This window comes from Phasianus colchicus, chromosome 1 (assembly GCF_987193195.1).
Source record: "Phasianus colchicus chromosome 1, bPhaCol1.hap1.1, whole genome shotgun sequence".
In the NCBI taxonomy this organism is placed as follows: Eukaryota; Metazoa; Chordata; class Aves; order Galliformes; family Phasianidae; genus Phasianus; species Phasianus colchicus.
Window position 1 is genome coordinate 17,324,494 of NC_143436.1, and position 21,788 is coordinate 17,346,281.

A 21,788-nucleotide genomic window follows, 5' to 3' on the forward strand; every position below is an offset into this window, starting at 1 on the left:
TGCCCTGAGCAGGCACTCGTTCCTTTCCCTTGCAATCCCTGAGGTCCCCTCCTCAAGTCAGACTGCTAGAGGGTAGGTCATCCAGTGCTACTTGTAGAGCGTCTCCTTGTGCCTTTCCTGCTAGGACGGCAGAGTGTGACTCCAGCAATCTATGTCCCTCTCACAATCTCAGATGCTCCCCAACCTCTCCAGCTTTAGCTCCGCCACCATTCTGAGCAGATCATCCACTTGTTCACACGGCACACAGGCGGTATTTCCGTTGCCCTTGTGTAGCAGTGACAGTGTCAGACACTCTTCGCAGCCTGAGACCTGAATCGCTGCATGGACTTAGGTGCTGACTCACCACGTTCCATCTTGCAACAGCTCCCTGCAGCGTGGGGACTGTGGCTGCACCTTGGTGCTACAGAGGAGCAACAGCCTGTCAAGTGATTGCTCTTCTCCAGGGTGACCAGGTGCCACGGGCTGTGCTAACTGTGTGCCTGCACTGACTGCCGTGTCACACCCTTCTGACGTGCCACACTGGTTTTGCCCATCCAGTTTGCTGGGAAGGTGGTGAGGAGGAGAAAACCCTGTGATCCCAGCGCCTAAGTCTGCCCTCCTCAGGACAAGCAGAGAAGAAGAAGCGGACAAAGAAATGTGTGTGGGATAGTGGGGTTTATTGTGTTGACACTAGGGACTAGAGCCAGCAGACGGCGTTGGCACACGGCTGTTTTCATGCCATAGTTTTGGGGGCTGAATGTGTGGGGGGATGCTGTCTTCGACACTGGGCTCAGAAGCGACTTCACGCCTGGGATACCCCCACTGTTGGAACGGCTATCCATGCCATCATTTTTCTGGCTGACCTCGGGGGGATGTTGGCTTTGATGTTGTACCCGGGAGTGACTTCATGCCCGGGATAGCCCCCGCTGTTGAAACTGCTTCCATGCCATCTTTTTTGGGGCTGACTGGAGGGGAAATGCTGGCTTTGATGTTGGACCCGGGAGTCACTTCATGCCTGGAATAGCCCCCGCTGTTGGAATTGTCTCCTGCAGCCTCCTCAGGGCCGGCTGTGGACATCTGGGACTCGATGTGCCACTGAGGAACGGCTTCGCATGCGGGCCTCCCCTGGCTGCGTGGGCCGTTCCCCAGTGTGTGAATGCAGGGGAGCCCTCGAGGACCTCCGTGTCACCGGTCTGGTGGTGCTGTGGGTGCTGTTCTGAGCAGCTGGAGATGGTGTTCGCCTGCTGCCCTGAGGCCTTCTGGTCCGGCTCTGGGAACCCGGGGCCTGACCTTGCAGCGGGGAGCGGCTTCGTGTCCGGCTTGTTCCCCGCTGCCTGGAACGCCTTCTGCGTGCAGCCACTGTGGCTGCTCCGGAGGATCCCGATGTGCCCTGTCTGGTGGATGGGTGTGAGCTGCTTTCAGCTCTTGGGGCTGCTGTGCGTCTGCTGCCACGCTGTGCTTGGTGCAGCTCAGATGCATCCTGATGGTCAGGAAAATGTGAGCGGATTGTCCCATGTTCGGTCCCCAGCTCACTGGTCTGACTGCTGAGCTCTGGCAGCTGGGAACTGTGTGATGGCCCCGATGCTACCTGGCTGCTGGGGCCGGACCTGCTGTCCTCTGGTTCCTGGGGGCCGTGGGATGGTTGCAGGCCCCCCTGGCTGGCAGTGCTGGGCCCAGCAAGCTCCGAGATGGTGCTGGAGGCTGTAAGGGGAGGCGGGAAGGTCAGCAGGATGAAGCTGTCGCCCTGGGTAGGGACAGGCTGCCGTCCCTCCTTGGGCAGAGAGACTCTGGCAAAGCTGCCCTGAGCACTTGCTGCCAGGCCTTGCCGGGGCCCAGCGCGCTGCCACGCAGCCGATTGCCTCTTACCGGTACCCAGGCCAGCACAGCTGTCGCACTCCCATGTGGCTGTTGTGTTGCTCAAGTGGGAGCACCGGCGGTGAGTGCCCTCAGCAGCACAGGAGCTGCACAGGATCAGCTGCCAGGGCCTGGGGAAGCAAAGGGGTTGTGGCTGTGAGGACCAGATTCCCAAGCGAGGGAGTGCCCGGCACAGCACATCTCTGGTGCTCTGCCCTCGCTCCCCCAGCCCGTGCTGAGGCTGAGATCCCCCGCGGAACCTCAGCGAGCTGCTGTGGTAACTCACCCCCTTATATCTGCCTGTCGTCTGCCTCTAGGGTAAAGGCACCTGCTGGCATCGCAGCGCTGGTGCCTCTGGAGGAGTGGTGCGTATGCACGGTAGTCGTCCCATGATGGTCTTCTACAAGAGAAGGGAGGGAAACTGATGAGAGCCCAGTGTCCCCAGCATCAGATCCAAGGTTGTCCCATCTCATCCACCCCAACGCCATTTTTAGCTTCTTCACGAAGCTGAGGCACGTGCCCATGAGACAGCAAAGGGCCAGGCCTGCCGAGACAGTGCCTGGGCAGGCCCAGCGCTTGCACCTTGTCATCTGCATGGTTTGGCAGAAAGACACCAACCTGGCTGGGATTTGGATCCCCATGGTAGACATTTCGTCACAGAATACTGCATTGTCTCTGCAACTGGGGCACCGGAAGCACATAGTGCCAGCATTCAATGCCTGTTTCTGCAGAAGAAGCGCAAGCAGGGTGAGCGTGAGCAGTGCCTGGTGTTGCTGAGCACTAAGCATGCCTGCAGGGTGAGGAGAGGGCTCCTACTTGGATGCAACCCCGGTGGAACCAGGCATGTGTGCACGCTGGGCGCACCATGGTGTGGTAGGTCAATCTGTCCCCCACGGTCTCCTGGCAAATGACGCAGATGGTGTCTTCTGCTGGAGCTGTCACTGCTGTCTGTCGAGGGCGGTGCTCCCAACAGAAGGACCTGGGGGAAGATGGAAGGGATGGGCACAGTGAGAAGTGCTGTGAGGGCAGTGGAGGAGCAGGAAGGAGCCCCAAGCCCTGGCTCTGGCAGGCTGCTGGGAGGTGACCTTGTGGGTTCCTCCCTGGCTTGGCTGCTGCGGACAGCCCTTACCTGTGCTCTCCAAAATACTGTGTGATGCATTCCCCATCTGCAGCGCAGGGCAGATGGAAGCTGCGTGCACAGCCGCTCTCTGCGCATGTGATGGTCGCCCCCCTCTCACCGCAAACACAGCATTGCTGGAAAAAGCAGAACAGCCCCATCAGAGGCAGGCACAGGGCCTCCACAGCTGGCCTCACACCTTTGGGCAGGGCACAGGATGTGGCCACTTCTGGGTCACACTCTACAAAGCAGCTTGGTGGACAGGGCTGATCCCCTATGGGCAGGCCTTCGTCCCGGAGGCGGTTGGAAGGGCTGTGATTGCTTTCCCTGGGTTCAGACTAAGCTGGTGTGAGCCCCTCCTGGCACAGATCTGCCTGCTCCGCTCAGGTCCTCACCTTCTTGTTTGCCTGCTTGACCTTGCGTGCGAGGGCAGCAAGGTCAACGGCCATAGATTGCTCCTCTGGGGGTCTTTCTTCCAAAGTGATGTGGGCAAAAATCTGTAGGAGAGAAAAGAGCAGGAACTCATGAGGACAGGGAGGAAGGGAGTATCCCGTTTGGAAGCAGACAGGATCACCGGGGGGAACTCACCAAGCAGAACTCATGGATAGACGTGAAACTGTCGCCAATAGTGCGCCCAAAGATGTCCGGGTCATCATCTGCCCGGCCACACAGCATGCACACTGCTGAGGAGAGAGCAAACGTGAGCAGCGGTGAGCACCTGGTGAGGCCAGGTGTCCCTGAGGGCTGTCCCCAGGGTCCTGCTCTGTGCCTGCCGTGCTGGCTGGAGGCGGTGGAGGGGAAGGGGCCATGGCAGGCCCAAGGCAGTCACAGCCCAAGCTGGGCCCCCTTTGCCAAGGAGCAGAGGGGCCCTGCTCCATGCCCGCCTGGGAGCTCCTGCCTGCCCCTTCCTCCCCTCTCAGCTCCCAGCCGCAGGCAGAGCCCCAGCACCCCTCTGCCCAGCGTTGGGAGCCGTGCGCAGGGATGCTGTGCTCTCACCTGGCTCCTCTGAGCTGGAGGCCTTCCTCTTCTTATTGGACATGATTGTGCGTTGACGGTGAGCACTACGAGAGTCCCTGTTCTCTCCACGCCTCACCAGGCCGCACTGACACTCGGCCTGAGCCCGACAGCCTTTGCTGTGCTCCAAGCTTCACGCGTCACAATGGCTGCTCCGTGACACCCACTGTGACATCACGGTCACTGCCTCATGGCGACTGTGGGTGCCGGGCCCTTGGCTTCCAAGCAGGAGGGTGGCAGCTCCACAGCTTCTCTGACAGAACTTTCTTCCAACAACCTGTGTCAATCTCCCCTCTTTTTGTCAATATTTTGCATCACACCCAGCACAGCTAATTCTCTCGTTTGCTCGACTTCTTTCTGCGTGGTTGTCCTCTTGCCTGGGTAACATACCAGATCTTCCACGAGGGGATACCTCTTCTTCTCTGCCGACAAGGATCACCCTCACCGTAGAGAATTTCTTCCTAATATCTGGTTTAAATCTGCCCTCTTCCAGTTGAAGGCTGTTTTCCGTCGTCTTGTAGCTACACGCCCTTTAAAAAAGGCAGCTTTCCTGTAGGTCCTTTTCAGGTACTGGAAGGGCTCCGTGAGGTCTCCGCTGTGCCTTCTCTTATCTAGTCTGTACTGCCCCAGCTCCCTCAGCCTGTCTTTGTAGGGGAGCTGCTCCAGCCCCCTGATCAGATGATTTTTGTGGCCCTTCTCTGGACCCTCTCCAACCCTGTCTTTCTTGTACTGGGTGCCCCAGACCTGGATGCCTTAGTCCAGATGGGGCCTCACAAGAGCAGAATAGAGAGGGACAATCCCCTCCCTGTCCCTGCTGGCCGGCCCTCTTCTGATGAACCCCACGCTTCCATTTGCTTTCTGAGCTGCAGGAGCACATTGCTGGCTCATGTTCAGGTTTTCATCCATCAGGACGCCCAAGTTCTTCTCTGCAGGGCTACTCCCAAGGATTCTTCCTTCCCGTTTGTATATATGCCTGAGATTCCTCCGGCCCAAGTGCCAAACCTTGCACTTTGGTGTGTTGAACCTCACTGCATTCACCTGGGCCCACCTTTTGAGTTCGTTGGGGTGCCTCCGAATGGCATCCCTTCCTTCCACTGTGTCAACTGCAGCACTCAGCTTGGTGTCATCAGCAAACTTGCTGAGGGTGCACTCAATTCCATCATCGATGACATCGGTAAAGATGTTAAAGAGTAGCGGTGCCAAGACAGACCTCTGGGGGACACAGCTCGTTACCGGCCTCTACCAGGACATAAACCCTCTATCACCACCCTTTGTCTGCAGCCTTTCAAACAATTCCTTTTCATAGAATCATAGAATCACGTGGTTGGAAACGACCTGCAAGATCATCTAGTCAACCGCCTTCCCATTCCTATTAGTACCACAAGCTACTAAACCATATCTCGTAGCTCCTCATCCAGGCGCCTCTTGAACACCGCCAGGGACGGCGACTCCACCACCTCCCTGGGCAGGCCATTCCAGTGCCTGACCATCCTCTGAGAGAAAAAGTTTCTCCTAGTGTCCAACCTAAACCTCCTCTGGTACAACTTCTGGCCATTTCCTCGGGTCCTACTATTTGCCTGGGAGAAGAGGCCAGACCCTTTTTCATCACAACCTCCCTTCAGGAAGCTGTAAAGTGCAATGAGGTCTCCCCTGAGCCTCCTCTTCTCCAGACTAAACAATCCCAGCTCCCTCAGCCGCTCCTCATAAGACTTGTGCTCCAGACCCCTCACCAGTTTCGTTGCCCTTCCCTGGACTCGTTCCAGGGCCTCAATGTCTTTCTTGTAGTGAGGGGCCCGAAACTGAACACAGTACTCGAGGTGCCGCCCTCCCTGCTCCTGCTGGCCACACTATTTCTAATGCAGGCCAGGATGCCATTGGCCCTCATGGCCACCTGGGCACACTGTCGGCTCATGTTCAGCCGAGCATCAACCAACACCCCCAGGTCACTTTCCTCTTCACAGTCATCCAACCACTCATCCCTAAGCCTGTAGCGCTGCATGGGGTTGTTGTGGCCAAAGTGCAGGACCCAACACTTGGCCTTGTTAAACCTCATCCCATTCACCTCAGCCCAGCGACCCAACTTATCTAGATCCCTCTGCAGAGCCTCCCTACCCTCAGGCAGATCGACACCACCTCCCAGCTTGGTGTCATCTGCAAACTTACTCAGGGTACACTCAATCCCTTCATCTAAGTCGTCAGTAAAGATATTAAACAGGATGGGCCGCACGGCCCTCCAGCCAGTTCCTTATCCAACGGAGGGTAAAACTGTCCAAGCCATGGGCAGCCAGTTTCCGCAGAAGGATACTGTGAGAGACCAGGTGGTCTACCACCAGGTGGTCTACCCGTCAAATCCCCATCTCTCCAATTTGGAGATAAGGATGTGGTGGGGGACCATCAGAGGCTTGGCAGAAGTCCAGGTAAATTACATTGGTCACCTTCCTTTTGTTCACCAATGCTGTCGCTCCGTCATGTGGAGTGATGTTCCTAGTGACATGTCACCCAGGCCCTAGGCAGGCAGCAAACCTCCCTGGGGGGGGGATCTGAGCGACATGTGTGACCCTCTGTACCCCTCAGGAGGGAGTCCTCCATGATGACATCTCTTCTTTTTTCTTGATTGATGATGTGGTGACACAGGGCAGTCTGACTTGCCCAGGGCAACCCCTCCAACGTGGAGGGACCTTCATCCACATGTCCCGTCCGTCCAGCTCCAGAGCCTCATACCTATTCATAGAATGGCTGGGGTTGAAAAGGATCATCTAGTTTCAACCTCCCCGCTGTGTGCAGGGTTGCCAGCCACTAAACCACGCTGTCCAGAACCACGTCCAGCCTGGCCTTGAATGCCTCCAGGGATGGGGCATCCACAACCACTCTGGGCAGCCTGTTCCAGTTTGTCACCACCTGCTGTGTGGAAAGCTTCCTCCTAATATGTAACCTAAACCTCCCCTGTCTCAGTTTAAAACCATTCCCCCTTGTCCTACCACTCTCCACCCTCGCAAACAGTCGAGTTTGAGAAGGACCTGGGTGTCCTGACGGATAAAAAACTTAACATGAGCCAGCAGTATGCTCTTGCAGCACGGAAAGCAAATGGTATCCTGGGCTCCATCAGCAGGGAGAACAAGGTGATTGTCCCTCTGTACTGTATCCATGTGAGGCCCCGTCTGGAGTACTGTGTCCTGGTCTGGAGCCCCCAGTACAAGAAATACAGAGAGCTGTTGGAGACGGTCCAGGGGAGGAGCATGAAGATGATCAGAGGGCTGGAGCAGCTCCCCGACAAAGACAGGCTGAGGGAGATGGACTTGTTCAGCCTGGAGAAAAGGAGGCTGCGAGTTGACCTAATTGAAGCCCTTCAGTACCTAACGGGAGCCTATAAACAGGAGGAGGGTCAACTCTTTGAAAGAGTAGATAACAGCAGGACAAGGGGAAATGGTTTTAAGTTGAGGGAGGGAAGATTTAGGTTGGATGTCAGGGGGAAGTTCTTTACTATGGGAGTGGTAAGGTGCTGGAACAGGCTGCCCAGAGAGGCTGGGGATGCCTGGTCTATCCCCGGTGGTGTTCAAGGCCAGGTTGGATGTGGCCCTGGGCAGCCTGGTCTGGTATTAAATGGGGAGGTTTGTGGCCGTGCCTGTGTTGGGGCGCTTGGAGCTTCATGATCCTTGAGATCCCTTCCAACCCAGGCCATTCTGCGAATCTGTGAAACAGTCATACCCCTGCTGTTTATACGCTCCTTTCAAATACCGGAAGGCCACAATGAGCTCTCCCTAGGAGAGCAAAGGGCACCTGGGAAGGTAGGACAGACTGCGAGGCAAACTGCTTGTTGCCCTGAGCAGGCACTCGTTCCTTTCCCTTGCAATCCCTGAGGTCCCCTCCTCAAGTCAGACTGCTAGAGGGTAGGTCATCCAGTGCTACTTGTAGAGCGTCTCCTTGTGCCTTTCCTGCTAGGACGGCAGAGTGTGACTCCAGCAATCTATGTCCCTCTCACAATCTCAGATGCTCCCCAACCTCTCCAGCTTTAGCTCCGCCACCATTCTGAGCAGATCATCCACTTGTTCACACGGCACACAGGCGGTATTTCCGTTGCCCTTGTGTAGCAGTGACAGTGTCAGACACTCTTCGCAGCCTGAGACCTGAATCGCTGCATGGACTTAGGTGCTGAGTCACCACGTTCCATCTTGCAACAGCTCCCTGCAGCGTGGGGACTGTGGCTGCACCTTGGTGCTACAGAGGAGCAACAGCCTGTCAAGTGATTGCTCTTCTCCAGGGTGACCAGGTGCCACGGGCTGTGCTAACTGTGTGCCTGCACTGACTGCCGTGTCACACCCTTCTGACGTGCCACACTGGTTTTGCCCATCCAGTTTGCTGGGAAGGTGGTGAGGAGGAGAAAACCCTGTGATCCCAGCGCCTAAGTCTGCCCTCCTCAGGACAAGCAGAGAAGAAGAAGCGGACAAAGAAATGTGTGTGGGATGGTGGGGTTTATTGTGTTGACACTAGGGACTAGAGCCAGCAGACGGCGTTGGCACACGGCTGTTTTCATGCCATAGTTTTGGGGGCTGAATGTGTGGGGGGATGCTGTCTTCGACACTGGGCTCAGAAGCGACTTCACGCCTGGGATACCCCCACTGTTGGAACGGCTATCCATGCCATCATTTTTCTGGCTGACCTCGGGGGGATGTTGGCTTTGATGTTGTACCCGGGAGTGACTTCATGCCCGGGATAGCCCCCGCTGTTGAAACTGCTTCCATGCCATCTTTTTTGGGGCTGACTGGAGGGGAAATGCTGGCTTTGATGTTGGACCCGGGAGTCACTTCATGCCTGGAATAGCCCCCGCTGTTGGAATTGTCTCCTGCAGCCTCCTCAGGGCCGGCTGTGGACATCTGGGACTCGATGTGCCACTGAGGAACGGCTTCGCATGCGGGCCTCCCCTGGCTGCGTGGGCCGTTCCCCAGTGTGTGAATGCAGGGGAGCCCTCGAGGACCTCCGTGTCACCGGTCTGGTGGTGCTGTGGGTGCTGTTCTGAGCAGCTGGAGATGGTGTTCGCCTGCTGCCCTGAGGCCTTCTGGTCCGGCTCTGGGAACCCGGGGCCTGACCTTGCAGCGGGGAGCGGCTTCGTGTCCGGCTTGTTCCCCGCTGCCTGGAACGCCTTCTGCGTGCAGCCACTGTGGCTGCTCCGGAGGATCCCGATGTGCCCTGTCTGGTGGATGGGTGTGAGCTGCTTTCAGCTCTTGGGGCTGCTGTGCGTCTGCTGCCACGCTGTGCTTGGTGCAGCTCAGATGCATCCTGATGGTCAGGAAAATGTGAGCGGATTGTCCCATGTTCGGTCCCCAGCTCACTGGTCTGACTGCTGAGCTCTGGCAGCTGGGAACTGTGTGATGGCCCCGATGCTACCTGGCTGCTGGGGCCGGACCTGCTGTCCTCTGGTTCCTGGGGGCCGTGGGATGGTTGCAGGCCCCCCTGGCTGGCAGTGCTGGGCCCAGCAAGCTCCGAGATGGTGCTGGAGGCTGTAAGGGGAGGCGGGAAGGTCAGCAGGATGAAGCTGTCGCCCTGGGTAGGGACAGGCTGCCATCCCTCCTTGGGCAGAGAGACTCTGGCAAAGCTGCCCTGAGCACTTGCTGCCAGGCCTTGCCGGGGCCCAGCGCGCTGCCACGCAGCCGATTGCCTCTTACCGGTACCCAGGCCAGCACAGCTGTCGCACTCCCATGTGGCTGTTGTGTTGCTCAAGTGGGAGCACCGGCGGTGAGTGCCCTCAGCAGCACAGGAGCTGCACAGGATCAGCTGCCAGGGCCTGGGGAAGCAAAGGGGTTGTGGCTGTGAGGACCAGATTCCCAAGCGAGGGAGTGCCCGGCACAGCACATCTCTGGTGCTCTGCCCTCGCTCCCCCAGCCCGTGCTGAGGCTGAGATCCCCCGCGGAACCTCAGCGAGCTGCTGTGGTAACTCACCCCCTTATATCTGCCTGTCGTCTGCCTCTAGGGTAAAGGCACCTGCTGGCATCGCAGCGCTGGTGCCTCTGGAGGAGTGGTGCGTATGCACGGTAGTCGTCCCATGATGGTCTTCTACAAGAGAAGGGAGGGAAACTGATGAGAGCCCAGTGTCCCCAGCATCAGATCCAAGGTTGTCCCATCTCATCCACCCCAGCGCCATTTTTAGCTTCTTCACGAAGCTGAGGCACGTGCCCATGAGACAGCAAAGGGCCAGGCCTGCCGAGACAGTGCCTGGGCAGGCCCAGCGCTTGCACCTTGTCATCTGCATGGTTTGGCAGAAAGACACCAACCTGGCTGGGATTTGGATCCCCATGGTAGACATTTCGTCACAGAATACTGCATTGTCTCTGCAACTGGGGCACCGGAAGCACATAGTGCCAGCATTCAATGCCTGTTTCTGCAGAAGAAGCGCAAGCAGGGTGAGCGTGAGCAGTGCCTGGTGTTGCTGAGCACTAAGCATGCCTGCAGGGTGAGGAGAGGGCTCCTACTTGGATGCAACCCCGGTGGAACCAGGCATGTGTGCACGCTGGGCACACCATGGTGTGGTAGGTCAATCTGTCCCCCACGGTCTCCTGGCAAATGACGCAGATGGTGTCTTCTGCTGGAGCTGTCACTGCTGTCTGTCGAGGGCGGTGCTCCCAACAGAAGGACCTGGGGGAAGATGGAAGGGATGGGCACAGTGAGAAGTGCTGTGAGGGCAGTGGAGGAGCAGGAAGTAGCCCCAAGCCCTGGCTCTGGCAGGCTGCTGGGAGGTGACCTTGTGGGTTCCTCCCTGGCTTGGCTGCTGCGGACAGCCCTTACCTGTGCTCTCCAAAATACTGTGTGATGCATTCCCCATCTGCAGCACAGGGCAGATGGAAGCTGCGTGCACAGCCGCTCTCTGCGCATGTGATGGTCGCCCCCCTCTCACCGCAAACACAGCATTGCTGGAAAAAGCAGAACAGCCCCATCAGAGGCAGGCACAGGGCCTCCACAGCTGGCCTCACACCTTTGGGCAGGGCACAGGATGTGGCCACTTCTGGGTCACACTCTACAAAGCAGCTTGGTGGACAGGGCTGATCCCCTATGGGCAGGCCTTCGTCCCGGAGGCGGTTGGAAGGGCTGTGATTGCTTTCCCTGGGTTCAGACTAAGCTGGTGTGAGCCCCTCCTGGCACAGATCTGCCTGCTCCGCTCAGGTCCTCACCTTCTTGTTTGCCTGCTTGACCTTGCGTGCGAGGGCAGCAAGGTCAACGGCCATAGATTGCTCCTCTGGGGGTCTTTCTTCCAAAGTGATGTGGGCAAAAATCTGTAGGAGAGAAAAGAGCAGGAACTCATGAGGACAGGGAGGAAGGGAGTATCCCGTTTGGAAGCAGACAGGATCACCGGGGGGAACTCACCAAGCAGAACTCATGGATAGACGTGAAACTGTCGCCAATAGTGCGCCCAAAGATGTCCGGGTCATCATCTGCCCGGCCACACAGCATGCACACTGCTGAGGAGAGAGCAAACGTGAGCAGCGGTGAGCACCTGGTGAGGCCAGGTGTCCCTGAGGGCTGTCCCCAGGGTCCTGCTCTGTGCCTGCCGTGCTGGCTGGAGGCGGTGGAGGGGAAGGGGCCATGGCAGGCCCAAGGCAGTCACAGCCCAACCTGGGCCCCCTTTGCCAAGGAGCAGAGGGGCCCTGCTCCATGCCCGCCTGGGAGCTCCTGCCTGCCCCTTCCTCCCCTCTCAGCTCCCAGCCGCAGGCAGAGCCCCAGCACCCCTCTGCCCAGCGTTGGGAGCCGTGCGCAGGGATGCTGTGCTCTCACCTGGCTCCTCTGAGCTGGAGGCCTTCCTCTTCTTATTGGACATGATTGTGCGTTGACGGTGAGCACTACGAGAGTCCCTGTTCTCTCCACGCCTCACCAGGCCGCACTGACACTCGGCCTGAGCCCGACAGCCTTTGCTGTGCTCCAAGCTTCACGCGTCACAATGGCTGCTCCGTGACACCCACTGTGACATCACGGTCACTGCCTCATGGCGACTGTGGGTGCCGGGCCCTTGGCTTCCAAGCAGGAGGGTGGCAGCTCCACAGCTTCTCTGACAGAACTTTCTTCCAACAACCTGTGTCAATCTCCCCTCTTTTTGTCAATATTTTGCATCACACCCAGCACAGCTAATTCTCTCGTTTGCTCGACTTCTTTCTGCGTGGTTGTCCTCTTGCCTGGGTAACATACCAGATCTTCCACGAGGGGATACCTCTTCTTCTCTGCCGACAAGGATCACCCTCACCGTAGAGAATTTCTTCCTAATATCTGGTTTAAATCTGCCCTCTTCCAGTTGAAGGCTGTTTTCCGTCGTCTTGTAGCTACACGCCCTTTAAAAAAGGCAGCTTTCCTGTAGGTCCTTTTCAGGTACTGGAAGGGCTCCGTGAGGTCTCCGCTGTGCCTTCTCTTATCTAGTCTGTACTGCCCCAGCTCCCTCAGCCTGTCTTTGTAGGGGAGCTGCTCCAGCCCCCTGATCAGATGATTTTTGTGGCCCTTCTCTGGACCCTCTCCAACCCTGTCTTTCTTGTACTGGGTGCCCCAGACCTGGATGCCTTAGTCCAGATGGGGCCTCACAAGAGCAGAATAGAGAGGGACAATCCCCTCCCTGTCCCTGCTGGCCGGCCCTCTTCTGATGAACCCCACGCTTCCATTTGCTTTCTGAGCTGCAGGAGCACATTGCTGGCTCATGTTCAGGTTTTCATCCATCAGGACGCCCAAGTTCTTCTCTGCAGGGCTACTCCCAAGGATTCTTCCTTCCCGTTTGTATATATGCCTGAGATTCCTCCGGCCCAAGTGCCAAACCTTGCACTTTGGTGTGTTGAACCTCACTGCATTCACCTGGGCCCACCTTTTGAGTTCGTTGGGGTGCCTCCGAATGGCATCCCTTCCTTCCACTGTGTCAACTGCAGCACTCAGCTTGGTGTCATCAGCAAACTTGCTGAGGGTGCACTCAATTCCATCATCGATGACATCGGTAAAGATGTTAAAGAGTAGCGGTGCCAAGACAGACCTCTGGGGGACACAGCTCGTTACCGGCCTCTACCAGGACATAAACCCTCTATCACCACCCTTTGTCTGCAGCCTTTCAAACAATTCCTTTTCATAGAATCATAGAATCACGTGGTTGGAAACGACCTGCAAGATCATCTAGTCAACCGCCTTCCCATTCCTATTAGTACCACAAGCTACTAAACCATATCTCGTAGCTCCTCATCCAGGCGCCTCTTGAACACCGCCAGGGACGGCGACTCCACCACCTCCCTGGGCAGGCCATTCCAGTGCCTGACCATCCTCTGAGAGAAAAAGTTTCTCCTAGTGTCCAACCTAAACCTCCTCTGGTACAACTTCTGGCCATTTCCTCGGGTCCTACTATTTGCCTGGGAGAAGAGGCCAGACCCTTTTTCATCACAACCTCCCTTCAGGAAGCTGTAAAGTGCAATGAGGTCTCCCCTGAGCCTCCTCTTCTCCAGACTAAACAATCCCAGCTCCCTCAGCCGCTCCTCATAAGACTTGTGCTCCAGACCCCTCACCAGTTTCGTTGCCCTTCCCTGGACTCGTTCCAGGGCCTCAATGTCTTTCTTGTAGTGAGGGGCCCGAAACTGAACACAGTACTCGAGGTGCCGCCCTCCCTGCTCCTGCTGGCCACACTATTTCTAATGCAGGCCAGGATGCCATTGGCCCTCATGGCCACCTGGGCACACTGTCGGCTCATGTTCAGCCGAGCATCAACCAACACCCCCAGGTCACTTTCCTCTTCACAGTCATCCAACCACTCATCCCTAAGCCTGTAGCGCTGCATGGGGTTGTTGTGGCCAAAGTGCAGGACCCAACACTTGGCCTTGTTAAACCTCATCCCATTCACCTCAGCCCAGCGACCCAACTTATCTAGATCCCTCTGCAGAGCCTCCCTACCCTCAGGCAGATCGACACCACCTCCCAGCTTGGTGTCACCTGCAAACTTACTCAGGGTACACTCAATCCCTTCATCTAAGTCGTCAGTAAAGATATTAAACAGGATGGGCCGCACGGCCCTCCAGCCAGTTCCTTATCCAACGGAGGGTAAAACTGTCCAAGCCATGGGCAGCCAGTTTCCGCAGAAGGATACTGTGAGAGACCAGGTGGTCTACCACCAGGTGGTCTACCCGTCAAATCCCCATCTCTCCAATTTGGAGATAAGGATGTGGTGGGGGACCATCAGAGGCTTGGCAGAAGTCCAGGTAAATTACATTGGTCACCTTCCTTTTGTTCACCAATGCTGTCGCTCCGTCATGTGGAGTGATGTTCCTAGTGACATGTCACCCAGGCCCTAGGCAGGCAGCAAACCTCCCTGGGGGGGGGATCTGAGCGACATGTGTGACCCTCTGTACCCCTCAGGAGGGAGTCCTCCATGATGACATCTCTTCTTTTTTCTTGATTGATGATGTGGTGACACAGGGCAGTCTGACTTGCCCAGGGCAACCCCTCCAACGTGGAGGGACCTTCATCCACATGTCCCGTCCGTCCAGCTCCAGAGCCTCATACCTATTCATAGAATGGCTGGGGTTGAAAAGGATCATCTAGTTTCAACCTCCCCGCTGTGTGCAGGGTTGCCAGCCACTAAACCACGCTGTCCAGAACCACGTCCAGCCTGGCCTTGAATGCCTCCAGGGATGGGGCATCCACAACCACTCTGGGCAGCCTGTTCCAGTTTGTCACCACCTGCTGTGTGGAAAGCTTCCTCCTAATATGTAACCTAAACCTCCCCTGTCTCAGTTTAAAACCATTCCCCCTTGTCCTACCACTCTCCACCCTCGCAAACAGTCGAGTTTGAGAAGGACCTGGGTGTCCTGACGGATAAAAAACTTAACATGAGCCAGCAGTATGCTCTTGCAGCACGGAAAGCAAATGGTATCCTGGGCTCCATCAGCAGGGAGAACAAGGTGATTGTCCCTCTGTACTGTATCCATGTGAGGCCCCGTCTGGAGTACTGTGTCCTGGTCTGGAGCCCCCAGTACAAGAAATACAGAGAGCTGTTGGAGACGGTCCAGGGGAGGAGCATGAAGATGATCAGAGGGCTGGAGCAGCTCCCCGACAAAGACAGGCTGAGGGAGATGGACTTGTTCAGCCTGGAGAAAAGGAGGCTGCGAGTTGACCTAATTGAAGCCCTTCAGTACCTAACGGGAGCCTATAAACAGGAGGAGGGTCAACTCTTTGAAAGAGTAGATAACAGCAGGACAAGGGGAAATGGTTTTAAGTTGAGGGAGGGAAGATTTAGGTTGGATGTCAGGGGGAAGTTCTTTACTATGGGAGTGGTAAGGTGCTGGAACAGGCTGCCCAGAGAGGCTGGGGATGCCTGGTCTATCCCCGGTGGTGTTCAAGGCCAGGTTGGATGTGGCCCTGGGCAGCCTGGTCTGGTATTAAATGGGGAGGTTTGTGGCCGTGCCTGTGTTGGGGCGCTTGGAGCTTCATGATCCTTGAGATCCCTTCCAACCCAGGCCATTCTGCGATTCTGTGAAACAGTCATACCCCTCCTGTTTATACGCTCCTTTCAAATACCAAAAGGCCACAATGAGCTCTCCCTAGGAGAGCAAAGGGCACCTGGGAAGGTAGGACAGACTGCGAGGCAAACTGCTTGTTGCCCTGAGCAGGCACTCGTTCCTTTCCCTTGCAATCCCTGAGGTCCCCTCCTCAAGTCAGACTGCTAGAGGGTAGGTCATCCAGTGCTACTTGTAGAGCGTCTCCTTGTGCCTTTCCTGCTAGGACGGCAGAGTGTGACTCCAGCAATCTATGTCCCTCTCACAATCTCAGATGCTCCCCAACCTCTCCAGCTTTAGCTCCGCCACCATTCTGAGCAGATCATCCACTTGTTCACACGGCACACAGGCGGTATTTCCGTTGCCCTTGTGTAGCAGTGACAGTGTCAGACACTCTTCGCAGCCTGAGACCTGAATCGCTGCATGGACTTAGGTGCTGAGTCACCACGTTCCATCTTGCAACAGCTCCCTGCAGCGTGGGGACTGTGGCTGCACCTTGGTGCTACAGAGGAGCAACAGCCTGTCAAGTGATTGCTCTTCTCCAGGGTGACCAGGTGCCACGGGCTGTGCTAACTGTGTGCCTGCACTGACTGCCGTGTCACACCCTTCTGACGTGCCACACTGGTTTTGCCCATCCAGTTTGCTGGGAAGGTGGTGAGGAGGAGAAAACCCTGTGATCCCAGCGCCTAAGTCTGCCCTCCTCAGGACAAGCAGAGAAGAAGAAGCGGACAAAGAAATGTGTGTGGGATGGTGGGGTTTATTGTGTTGACACTAGGGACTAGAGCCAGCAGACGGCGTTGGCACACGGCTGTTTTCATGCCATAGTTTTGGGGGCTGAATGTGTGGGGGGATGCTGTCTTCGACACTGGGCTCAGAAGCGACTTCACGCCTGGGATACCCCCACTGTTGGAACGGCTATCCATGCCATCATTTTTCTGGCTGACCTCGGGGGGATGTTGGCTTTGATGTTGTACCCGGGAGTGACTTCATGCCCGGGATAGCCCCCGCTGTTGAAACTGCTTCCATGCCATCTTTTTTGGGGCTGACTGGAGGGGAAATGCTGGCTTTGATGTTGGACCCGGGAGTCACTTCATGCCTGGAATAGCCCCCGCTGTTGGAATTGTCTCCTGCAGCCTCCTCAGGGCCGGCTGTGGACATCTGGGACTCGATGTGCCACTGAGGAACGGCTTCGCATGCGGGCCTCCCCTGGCTGCGTGGGCCGTTCCCCAGTGTGTGAATGCAGGGGAGCCCTCGAGGACCTCCGTGTCACCGGTCTGGTGGTGCTGTGGGTGCTGTTCTGAGCAGCTGGAGATGGTGTTCGCCTGCTGCCCTGAGGCCTTCTGGTCCGGCTCTGGGAACCCGGGGCCTGACCTTGCAGCGGGGAGCGGCTTCGTGTCCGGCTTGTTCCCCGCTGCCTGGAACGCCTTCTGCGTGCAGCCACTGTGGCTGCTCCGGAGGATCCCGATGTGCCCTGTCTGGTGGATGGGTGTGAGCTGCTTTCAGCTCTTGGGGCTGCTGTGCGTCTGCTGCCACGCTGTGCTTGGTGCAGCTCAGATGCATCCTGATGGTCAGGAAAATGTGAGCGGATTGTCCCATGTTCGGTCCCCAGCTCACTGGTCTGACTGCTGAGCTCTGGCAGCTGGGAACTGTGTGATGGCCCCGATGCTACCTGGCTGCTGGGGCCGGACCTGCTGTCCTCTGGTTCCTGGGGGCCGTGGGATGGTTGCAGGCCCCCCTGGCTGGCAGTGCTGGGCCCAGCAAGCTCCGAGATGGTGCTGGAGGCTGTAAGGGGAGGCGGGAAGGTCAGCAGGATGAAGCTGTCGCCCTGGGTAGGGACAGGCTGCCATCCCTCCTTGGGCAGAGAGACTCTGGCAAAGCTGCCCTGAGCACTTGCTGCCAGGCCTTGCCGGGGCCCAGCGCGCTGCCACGCAGCCGATTGCCTCTTACCGGTACCCAGGCCAGCACAGCTGTCGCACTCCCATGTGGCTGTTGTGTTGCTCAAGTGGGAGCACCGGCGGTGAGTGCCCTCAGCAGCACAGGAGCTGCACAGGATCAGCTGCCAGGGCCTGGGGAAGCAAAGGGGTTGTGGCTGTGAGGACCAGATTCCCAAGCGAGGGAGTGCCCGGCACAGCACATCTCTGGTGCTCTGCCCTCGCTCCCCCAGCCCGTGCTGAGGCTGAGATCCCCCGCGGAACCTCAGCGAGCTGCTGTGGTAACTCACCCCCTTATATCTGCCTGTCGTCTGCCTCTAGGGTAAAGGCACCTGCTGGCATCGCAGCGCTGGTGCCTCTGGAGGAGTGGTGCGTATGCACGGTAGTCGTCCCATGATGGTCTTCTACAAGAGAAGGGAGGGAAACTGATGAGAGCCCAGTGTCCCCAGCATCAGATCCAAGGTTGTCCCATCTCATCCACCCCAGCGCCATTTTTAGCTTCTTCACGAAGCTGAGGCACGTGCCCATGAGACAGCAAAGGGCCAGGCCTGCCGAGACAGTGCCTGGGCAGGCCCAGCGCTTGCACCTTGTCATCTGCATGGTTTGGCAGAAAGACACCAACCTGGCTGGGATTTGGATCCCCATGGTAGACATTTCGTCACAGAATACTGCATTGTCTCTGCAACTGGGGCACCGGAAGCACATAGTGCCAGCATTCAATGCCTGTTTCTGCAGAAGAAGCGCAAGCAGGGTGAGCGTGAGCAGTGCCTGGTGTTGCTGAGCACTAAGCATGCCTGCAGGGTGAGGAGAGGGCTCCTACTTGGATGCAACCCCGGTGGAACCAGGCATGTGTGCACGCTGGGCACACCATGGTGTGGTAGGTCAATCTGTCCCCCACGGTCTCCTGGCAAATGACGCAGATGGTGTCTTCTGCTGGAGCTGTCACTGCTGTCTGTCGAGGGCGGTGCTCCCAACAGAAGGACCTGGGGGAAGATGGAAGGGATGGGCACAGTGAGAAGTGCTGTGAGGGCAGTGGAGGAGCAGGAAGTAGCCCCAAGCCCTGGCTCTGGCAGGCTGCTGGGAGGTGACCTTGTGGGTTCCTCCCTGGCTTGGCTGCTGCGGACAGCCCTTACCTGTGCTCTCCAAAATACTGTGTGATGCATTCCCCATCTGCAGCACAGGGCAGATGGAAGCTGCGTGCACAGCCGCTCTCTGCGCATGTGATGGTCGCCCCCCTCTCACCGCAAACACAGCATTGCTGGAAAAAGCAGAACAGCCCCATCAGAGGCAGGCACAGGGCCTCCACAGCTGGCCTCACACCTTTGGGCAGGGCACAGGATGTGGCCACTTCTGGGTCACACTCTACAAAGCAGCTTGGTGGACAGGGCTGATCCCCTATGGGCAGGCCTTCGTCCCGGAGGTGGTTGGAAGGGCTGTGATTGCTTTCCCTGGGTTCAGACTAAGCTGGTGTGAGCCCCTCCTGGCACAGATCTGCCTGCTCCGCTCAGGTCCTCACCTTCTTGTTTGCCTGCTTGACCTTGCGTGCGAGGGCAGCAAGGTCAACGGCCATAGATTGCTCCTCTGGGGGTCTTTCTTCCAAAGTGATGTGGGCAAAAATCTGTAGGAGAGAAAAGAGCAGGAACTCATGAGGACAGGGAGGAAGGGAGTATCCCGTTTGGAAGCAGACAGGATCACCGGGGGGAACTCACCAAGCAGAACTCATGGATAGACGTGAAACTGTCGCCAATAGTGCGCCCAAAGATGTCCGGGTCATCATCTGCCCGGCCACACAGCATGCACACTGCTGAGGAGAGAGCAAACGTGAGCAGCGGTGAGCACCTGGTGAGGCCAGGTGTCCCTGAGGGCTGTCCCCAGGGTCCTGCTCTGTGCCTGCCGTGCTGGCTGGAGGCGGTGGAGGGGAAGGGGCCATGGCAGGCCCAAGGCAGTCACAGCCCAAGCTGGGCCCCCTTTGCCAAGGAGCAGAGGGGCCCTGCTCCATGCCCGCCTGGGAGCTCCTGCCTGCCCCTTCCTCCCCTCTCAGCTCCCAGCCGCAGGCAGAGCCCCAGCACCCCTCTGCCCAGCGTTGGGAGCCGTGCGCAGGGATGCTGTGCTCTCACCTGGCTCCTCTGAGCTGGAGGCCTTCCTCTTCTTATTGGACATGATTGTGCGTTGACGGTGAGCACTACGAGAGTCCCTGTTCTCTCCACGCCTCACCAGGCCGCACTGACACTCGGCCTGAGCCCGACAGCCTTTGCTGTGCTCCAAGCTTCACGCGTCACAATGGCTGCTCCGTGACACCCACTGTGACATCACGGTCACTGCCTCATGGCGACTGTGGGTGCCGGGCCCTTGGCTTCCAAGCAGGAGGGTGGCAGCTCCACAGCTTCTCTGACAGAACTTTCTTCCAACAACCTGTGTCAATCTCCCCTCTTTTTGTCAATATTTTGCATCACACCCAGCACAGCTAATTCTCTCGTTTGCTCGACTTCTTTCTGCGTGGTTGTCCTCTTGCCTGGGTAACATACCAGATCTTCCACGAGGGGATACCTCTTCTTCTCTGCCGACAAGGATCACCCTCACCGTAGAGAATTTCTTCCTAATATCTGGTTTAAATCTGCCCTCTTCCAGTTGAAGGCTGTTTTCCGTCGTCTTGTAGCTACACGCCCTTTAAAAAAGGCAGCTTTCCTGTAGGTCCTTTTCAGGTACTGGAAGGGCTCCGTGAGGTCTCCGCTGTGCCTTCTCTTATCTAGTCTGTACTGCCCCAGCTCCCTCAGCCTGTCTTTGTAGGGGAGCTGCTCCAGCCCCCTGATCAGATGATTTTTGTGGCCCTTCTCTGGACCCTCTCCAACCCTGTCTTTCTTGTACTGGGTGCCCCAGACCTGGATGCCTTAGTCCAGATGGGGCCTCACAAGAGCAGAATAGAGAGGGACAATCCCCTCCCTGTCCCTGCTGGCCGGCCCTCTTCTGATGAACCCCACGCTTCCATTTGCTTTCTGAGCTGCAGGAGCACATTGCTGGCTCATGTTCAGGTTTTCATCCATCAGGACGCCCAAGTTCTTCTCTGCAGGGCTACTCCCAAGGATTCTTCCTTCCCGTTTGTATATATGCCTGAGATTCCTCCGGCCCAAGTGCCAAACCTTGCACTTTGGTGTGTTGAACCTCACTGCATTCACCTGGGCCCACCTTTTGAGTTCGTTGGGATGCCTCCGAATGGCATCCCTTCCTTCCACTGTGTCAACTGCAGCACTCAGCTTGGTGTCATCAGCAAACTTGCTGAGGGTGCACTCAATTCCATCATCGATGACATCGGTAAAGATGTTAAAGAGTAGCGGTGCCAAGACAGACCTCTGGGGGACACAGCTCGTTACCGGCCTCTACCAGGACATAAACCCTCTATCACCACCCTTTGTCTGCAGCCTTTCAAACAATTCCTTTTCATAGAATCATAGAATCACGTGGTTGGAAACGACCTGCAAGATCATCTAGTCAACCGCCTTCCCATTCCTATTAGTACCACAAGCTACTAAACCATATCTCGTAGCTCCTCATCCAGGCGCCTCTTGAACACCGCCAGGGACGGCGACTGCACCACCTCCCTGGGCAGGCCATTCCAGTGCCTGACCATCCTCTGAGAGAAAAAGTTTCTCCTAGTGTCCAACCTAAACCTCCTCTGGTACAACTTCTGGCCATTTCCTCGGGTCCTACTATTTGCCTGGGAGAAGAGGCCAGACCCTTTTTCATCACAACCTCCCTTCAGGAAGCTGTAAAGTGCAATGAGGTCTCCCCTGAGCCTCCTCTTCTCCAGACTAAACAATCCCAGCTCCCTCAGCCGCTCCTCATAAGACTTGTGCTCCAGACCCCTCACCAGTTTCGTTGCCCTTCCCTGGACTCGTTCCAGGGCCTCAATGTCTTTCTTGTAGTGAGGGGCCCGAAACTGAACACAGTACTCGAGGTGCCGCCCTCCCTGCTCCTGCTGGCCACACTATTTCTAATGCAGGCCAGGATGCCATTGGCCCTCATGGCCACCTGGGCACACTGTCGGCTCATGTTCAGCCGAGCATCAACCAACACCCCCAGGTCACTTTCCTCTTCACAGTCATCCAACCACTCATCCCTAAGCCTGTAGCGCTGCATGGGGTTGTTGTGGCCAAAGTGCAGGACCCAACACTTGGCCTTGTTAAACCTCATCCCATTCACCTCAGCCCAGCGACCCAACTTATCTAGATCCCTCTGCAGAGCCTCCCTACCCTCAGGCAGATCGACACCACCTCCCAGCTTGGTGTCATCTGCAAACTTACTCAGGGTACACTCAATCCCTTCATCTAAGTCGTCAGTAAAGATATTAAACAGGATGGGCCGCACGGCCCTCCAGCCAGTTCCTTATCCAACGGAGGGTAAAAC

General features: G+C 57.1%; 3 protein-coding genes across 6 annotated transcripts; all 3 read right to left on the reverse strand.

Annotated features, from left to right (window-relative positions):
- Window positions 1-655: 655 nt before the first annotated feature.
- Window positions 656-4,708, reverse strand: LOC149919415 (E3 ubiquitin-protein ligase PHF7-like). 2 transcript variants are annotated; one of them, XM_090134406.1, is made up of 9 exons: window positions 3,947-4,708; window positions 3,539-3,630; window positions 3,346-3,447; window positions 2,963-3,087; window positions 2,650-2,812; window positions 2,452-2,558; window positions 2,120-2,233; window positions 1,846-1,964; window positions 656-1,680 (listed from the first exon to the last, which is right to left on the reverse strand). In XM_090134406.1, exons 1-9 carry the CDS (start codon window positions 3,987-3,989, stop codon window positions 1,037-1,039), a joined length of 1,509 nt encoding a protein of 502 aa, XP_089990532.1. In that variant the 5' UTR covers window positions 3,990-4,708; the 3' UTR covers window positions 656-1,036. The 2 variants fall into 2 exon arrangements, with proteins under 2 accessions (XP_089990532.1, XP_089990531.1); XM_090134405.1 differs by having other exon boundaries at window positions 3,539-3,633.
- A 3,156-nt stretch (window positions 4,709-7,864) lies between these two features.
- LOC149919416 (E3 ubiquitin-protein ligase PHF7-like) lies at window positions 7,865-12,487 on the reverse strand. 2 transcript variants are annotated; one of them, XM_090134408.1, is made up of 9 exons: window positions 11,726-12,487; window positions 11,318-11,409; window positions 11,125-11,226; window positions 10,742-10,866; window positions 10,429-10,591; window positions 10,231-10,337; window positions 9,899-10,012; window positions 9,625-9,743; window positions 7,865-9,459 (listed from the first exon to the last, which is right to left on the reverse strand). In XM_090134408.1, the coding sequence occupies exons 1-9, from the start codon at window positions 11,766-11,768 to the stop codon at window positions 8,816-8,818; spliced, it is 1,509 nt and encodes a 502-aa protein (XP_089990534.1). In that variant the 5' UTR covers window positions 11,769-12,487; the 3' UTR covers window positions 7,865-8,815. The 2 variants fall into 2 exon arrangements, with proteins under 2 accessions (XP_089990534.1, XP_089990533.1); XM_090134407.1 differs by having other exon boundaries at window positions 11,318-11,412.
- A 3,156-nt stretch (window positions 12,488-15,643) lies between these two features.
- On the reverse strand, window positions 15,644-20,266 carry LOC149919417 (E3 ubiquitin-protein ligase PHF7-like). 2 transcript variants are annotated; one of them, XM_090134410.1, is made up of 9 exons: window positions 19,505-20,266; window positions 19,097-19,188; window positions 18,904-19,005; window positions 18,521-18,645; window positions 18,208-18,370; window positions 18,010-18,116; window positions 17,678-17,791; window positions 17,404-17,522; window positions 15,644-17,238 (listed from the first exon to the last, which is right to left on the reverse strand). In XM_090134410.1, exons 1-9 carry the CDS (start codon window positions 19,545-19,547, stop codon window positions 16,595-16,597), a joined length of 1,509 nt encoding a protein of 502 aa, XP_089990536.1. In that variant the 5' UTR covers window positions 19,548-20,266; the 3' UTR covers window positions 15,644-16,594. The 2 variants fall into 2 exon arrangements, with proteins under 2 accessions (XP_089990536.1, XP_089990535.1); XM_090134409.1 differs by having other exon boundaries at window positions 19,097-19,191.
- Window positions 20,267-21,788: the final 1,522 nt, after the last annotated feature.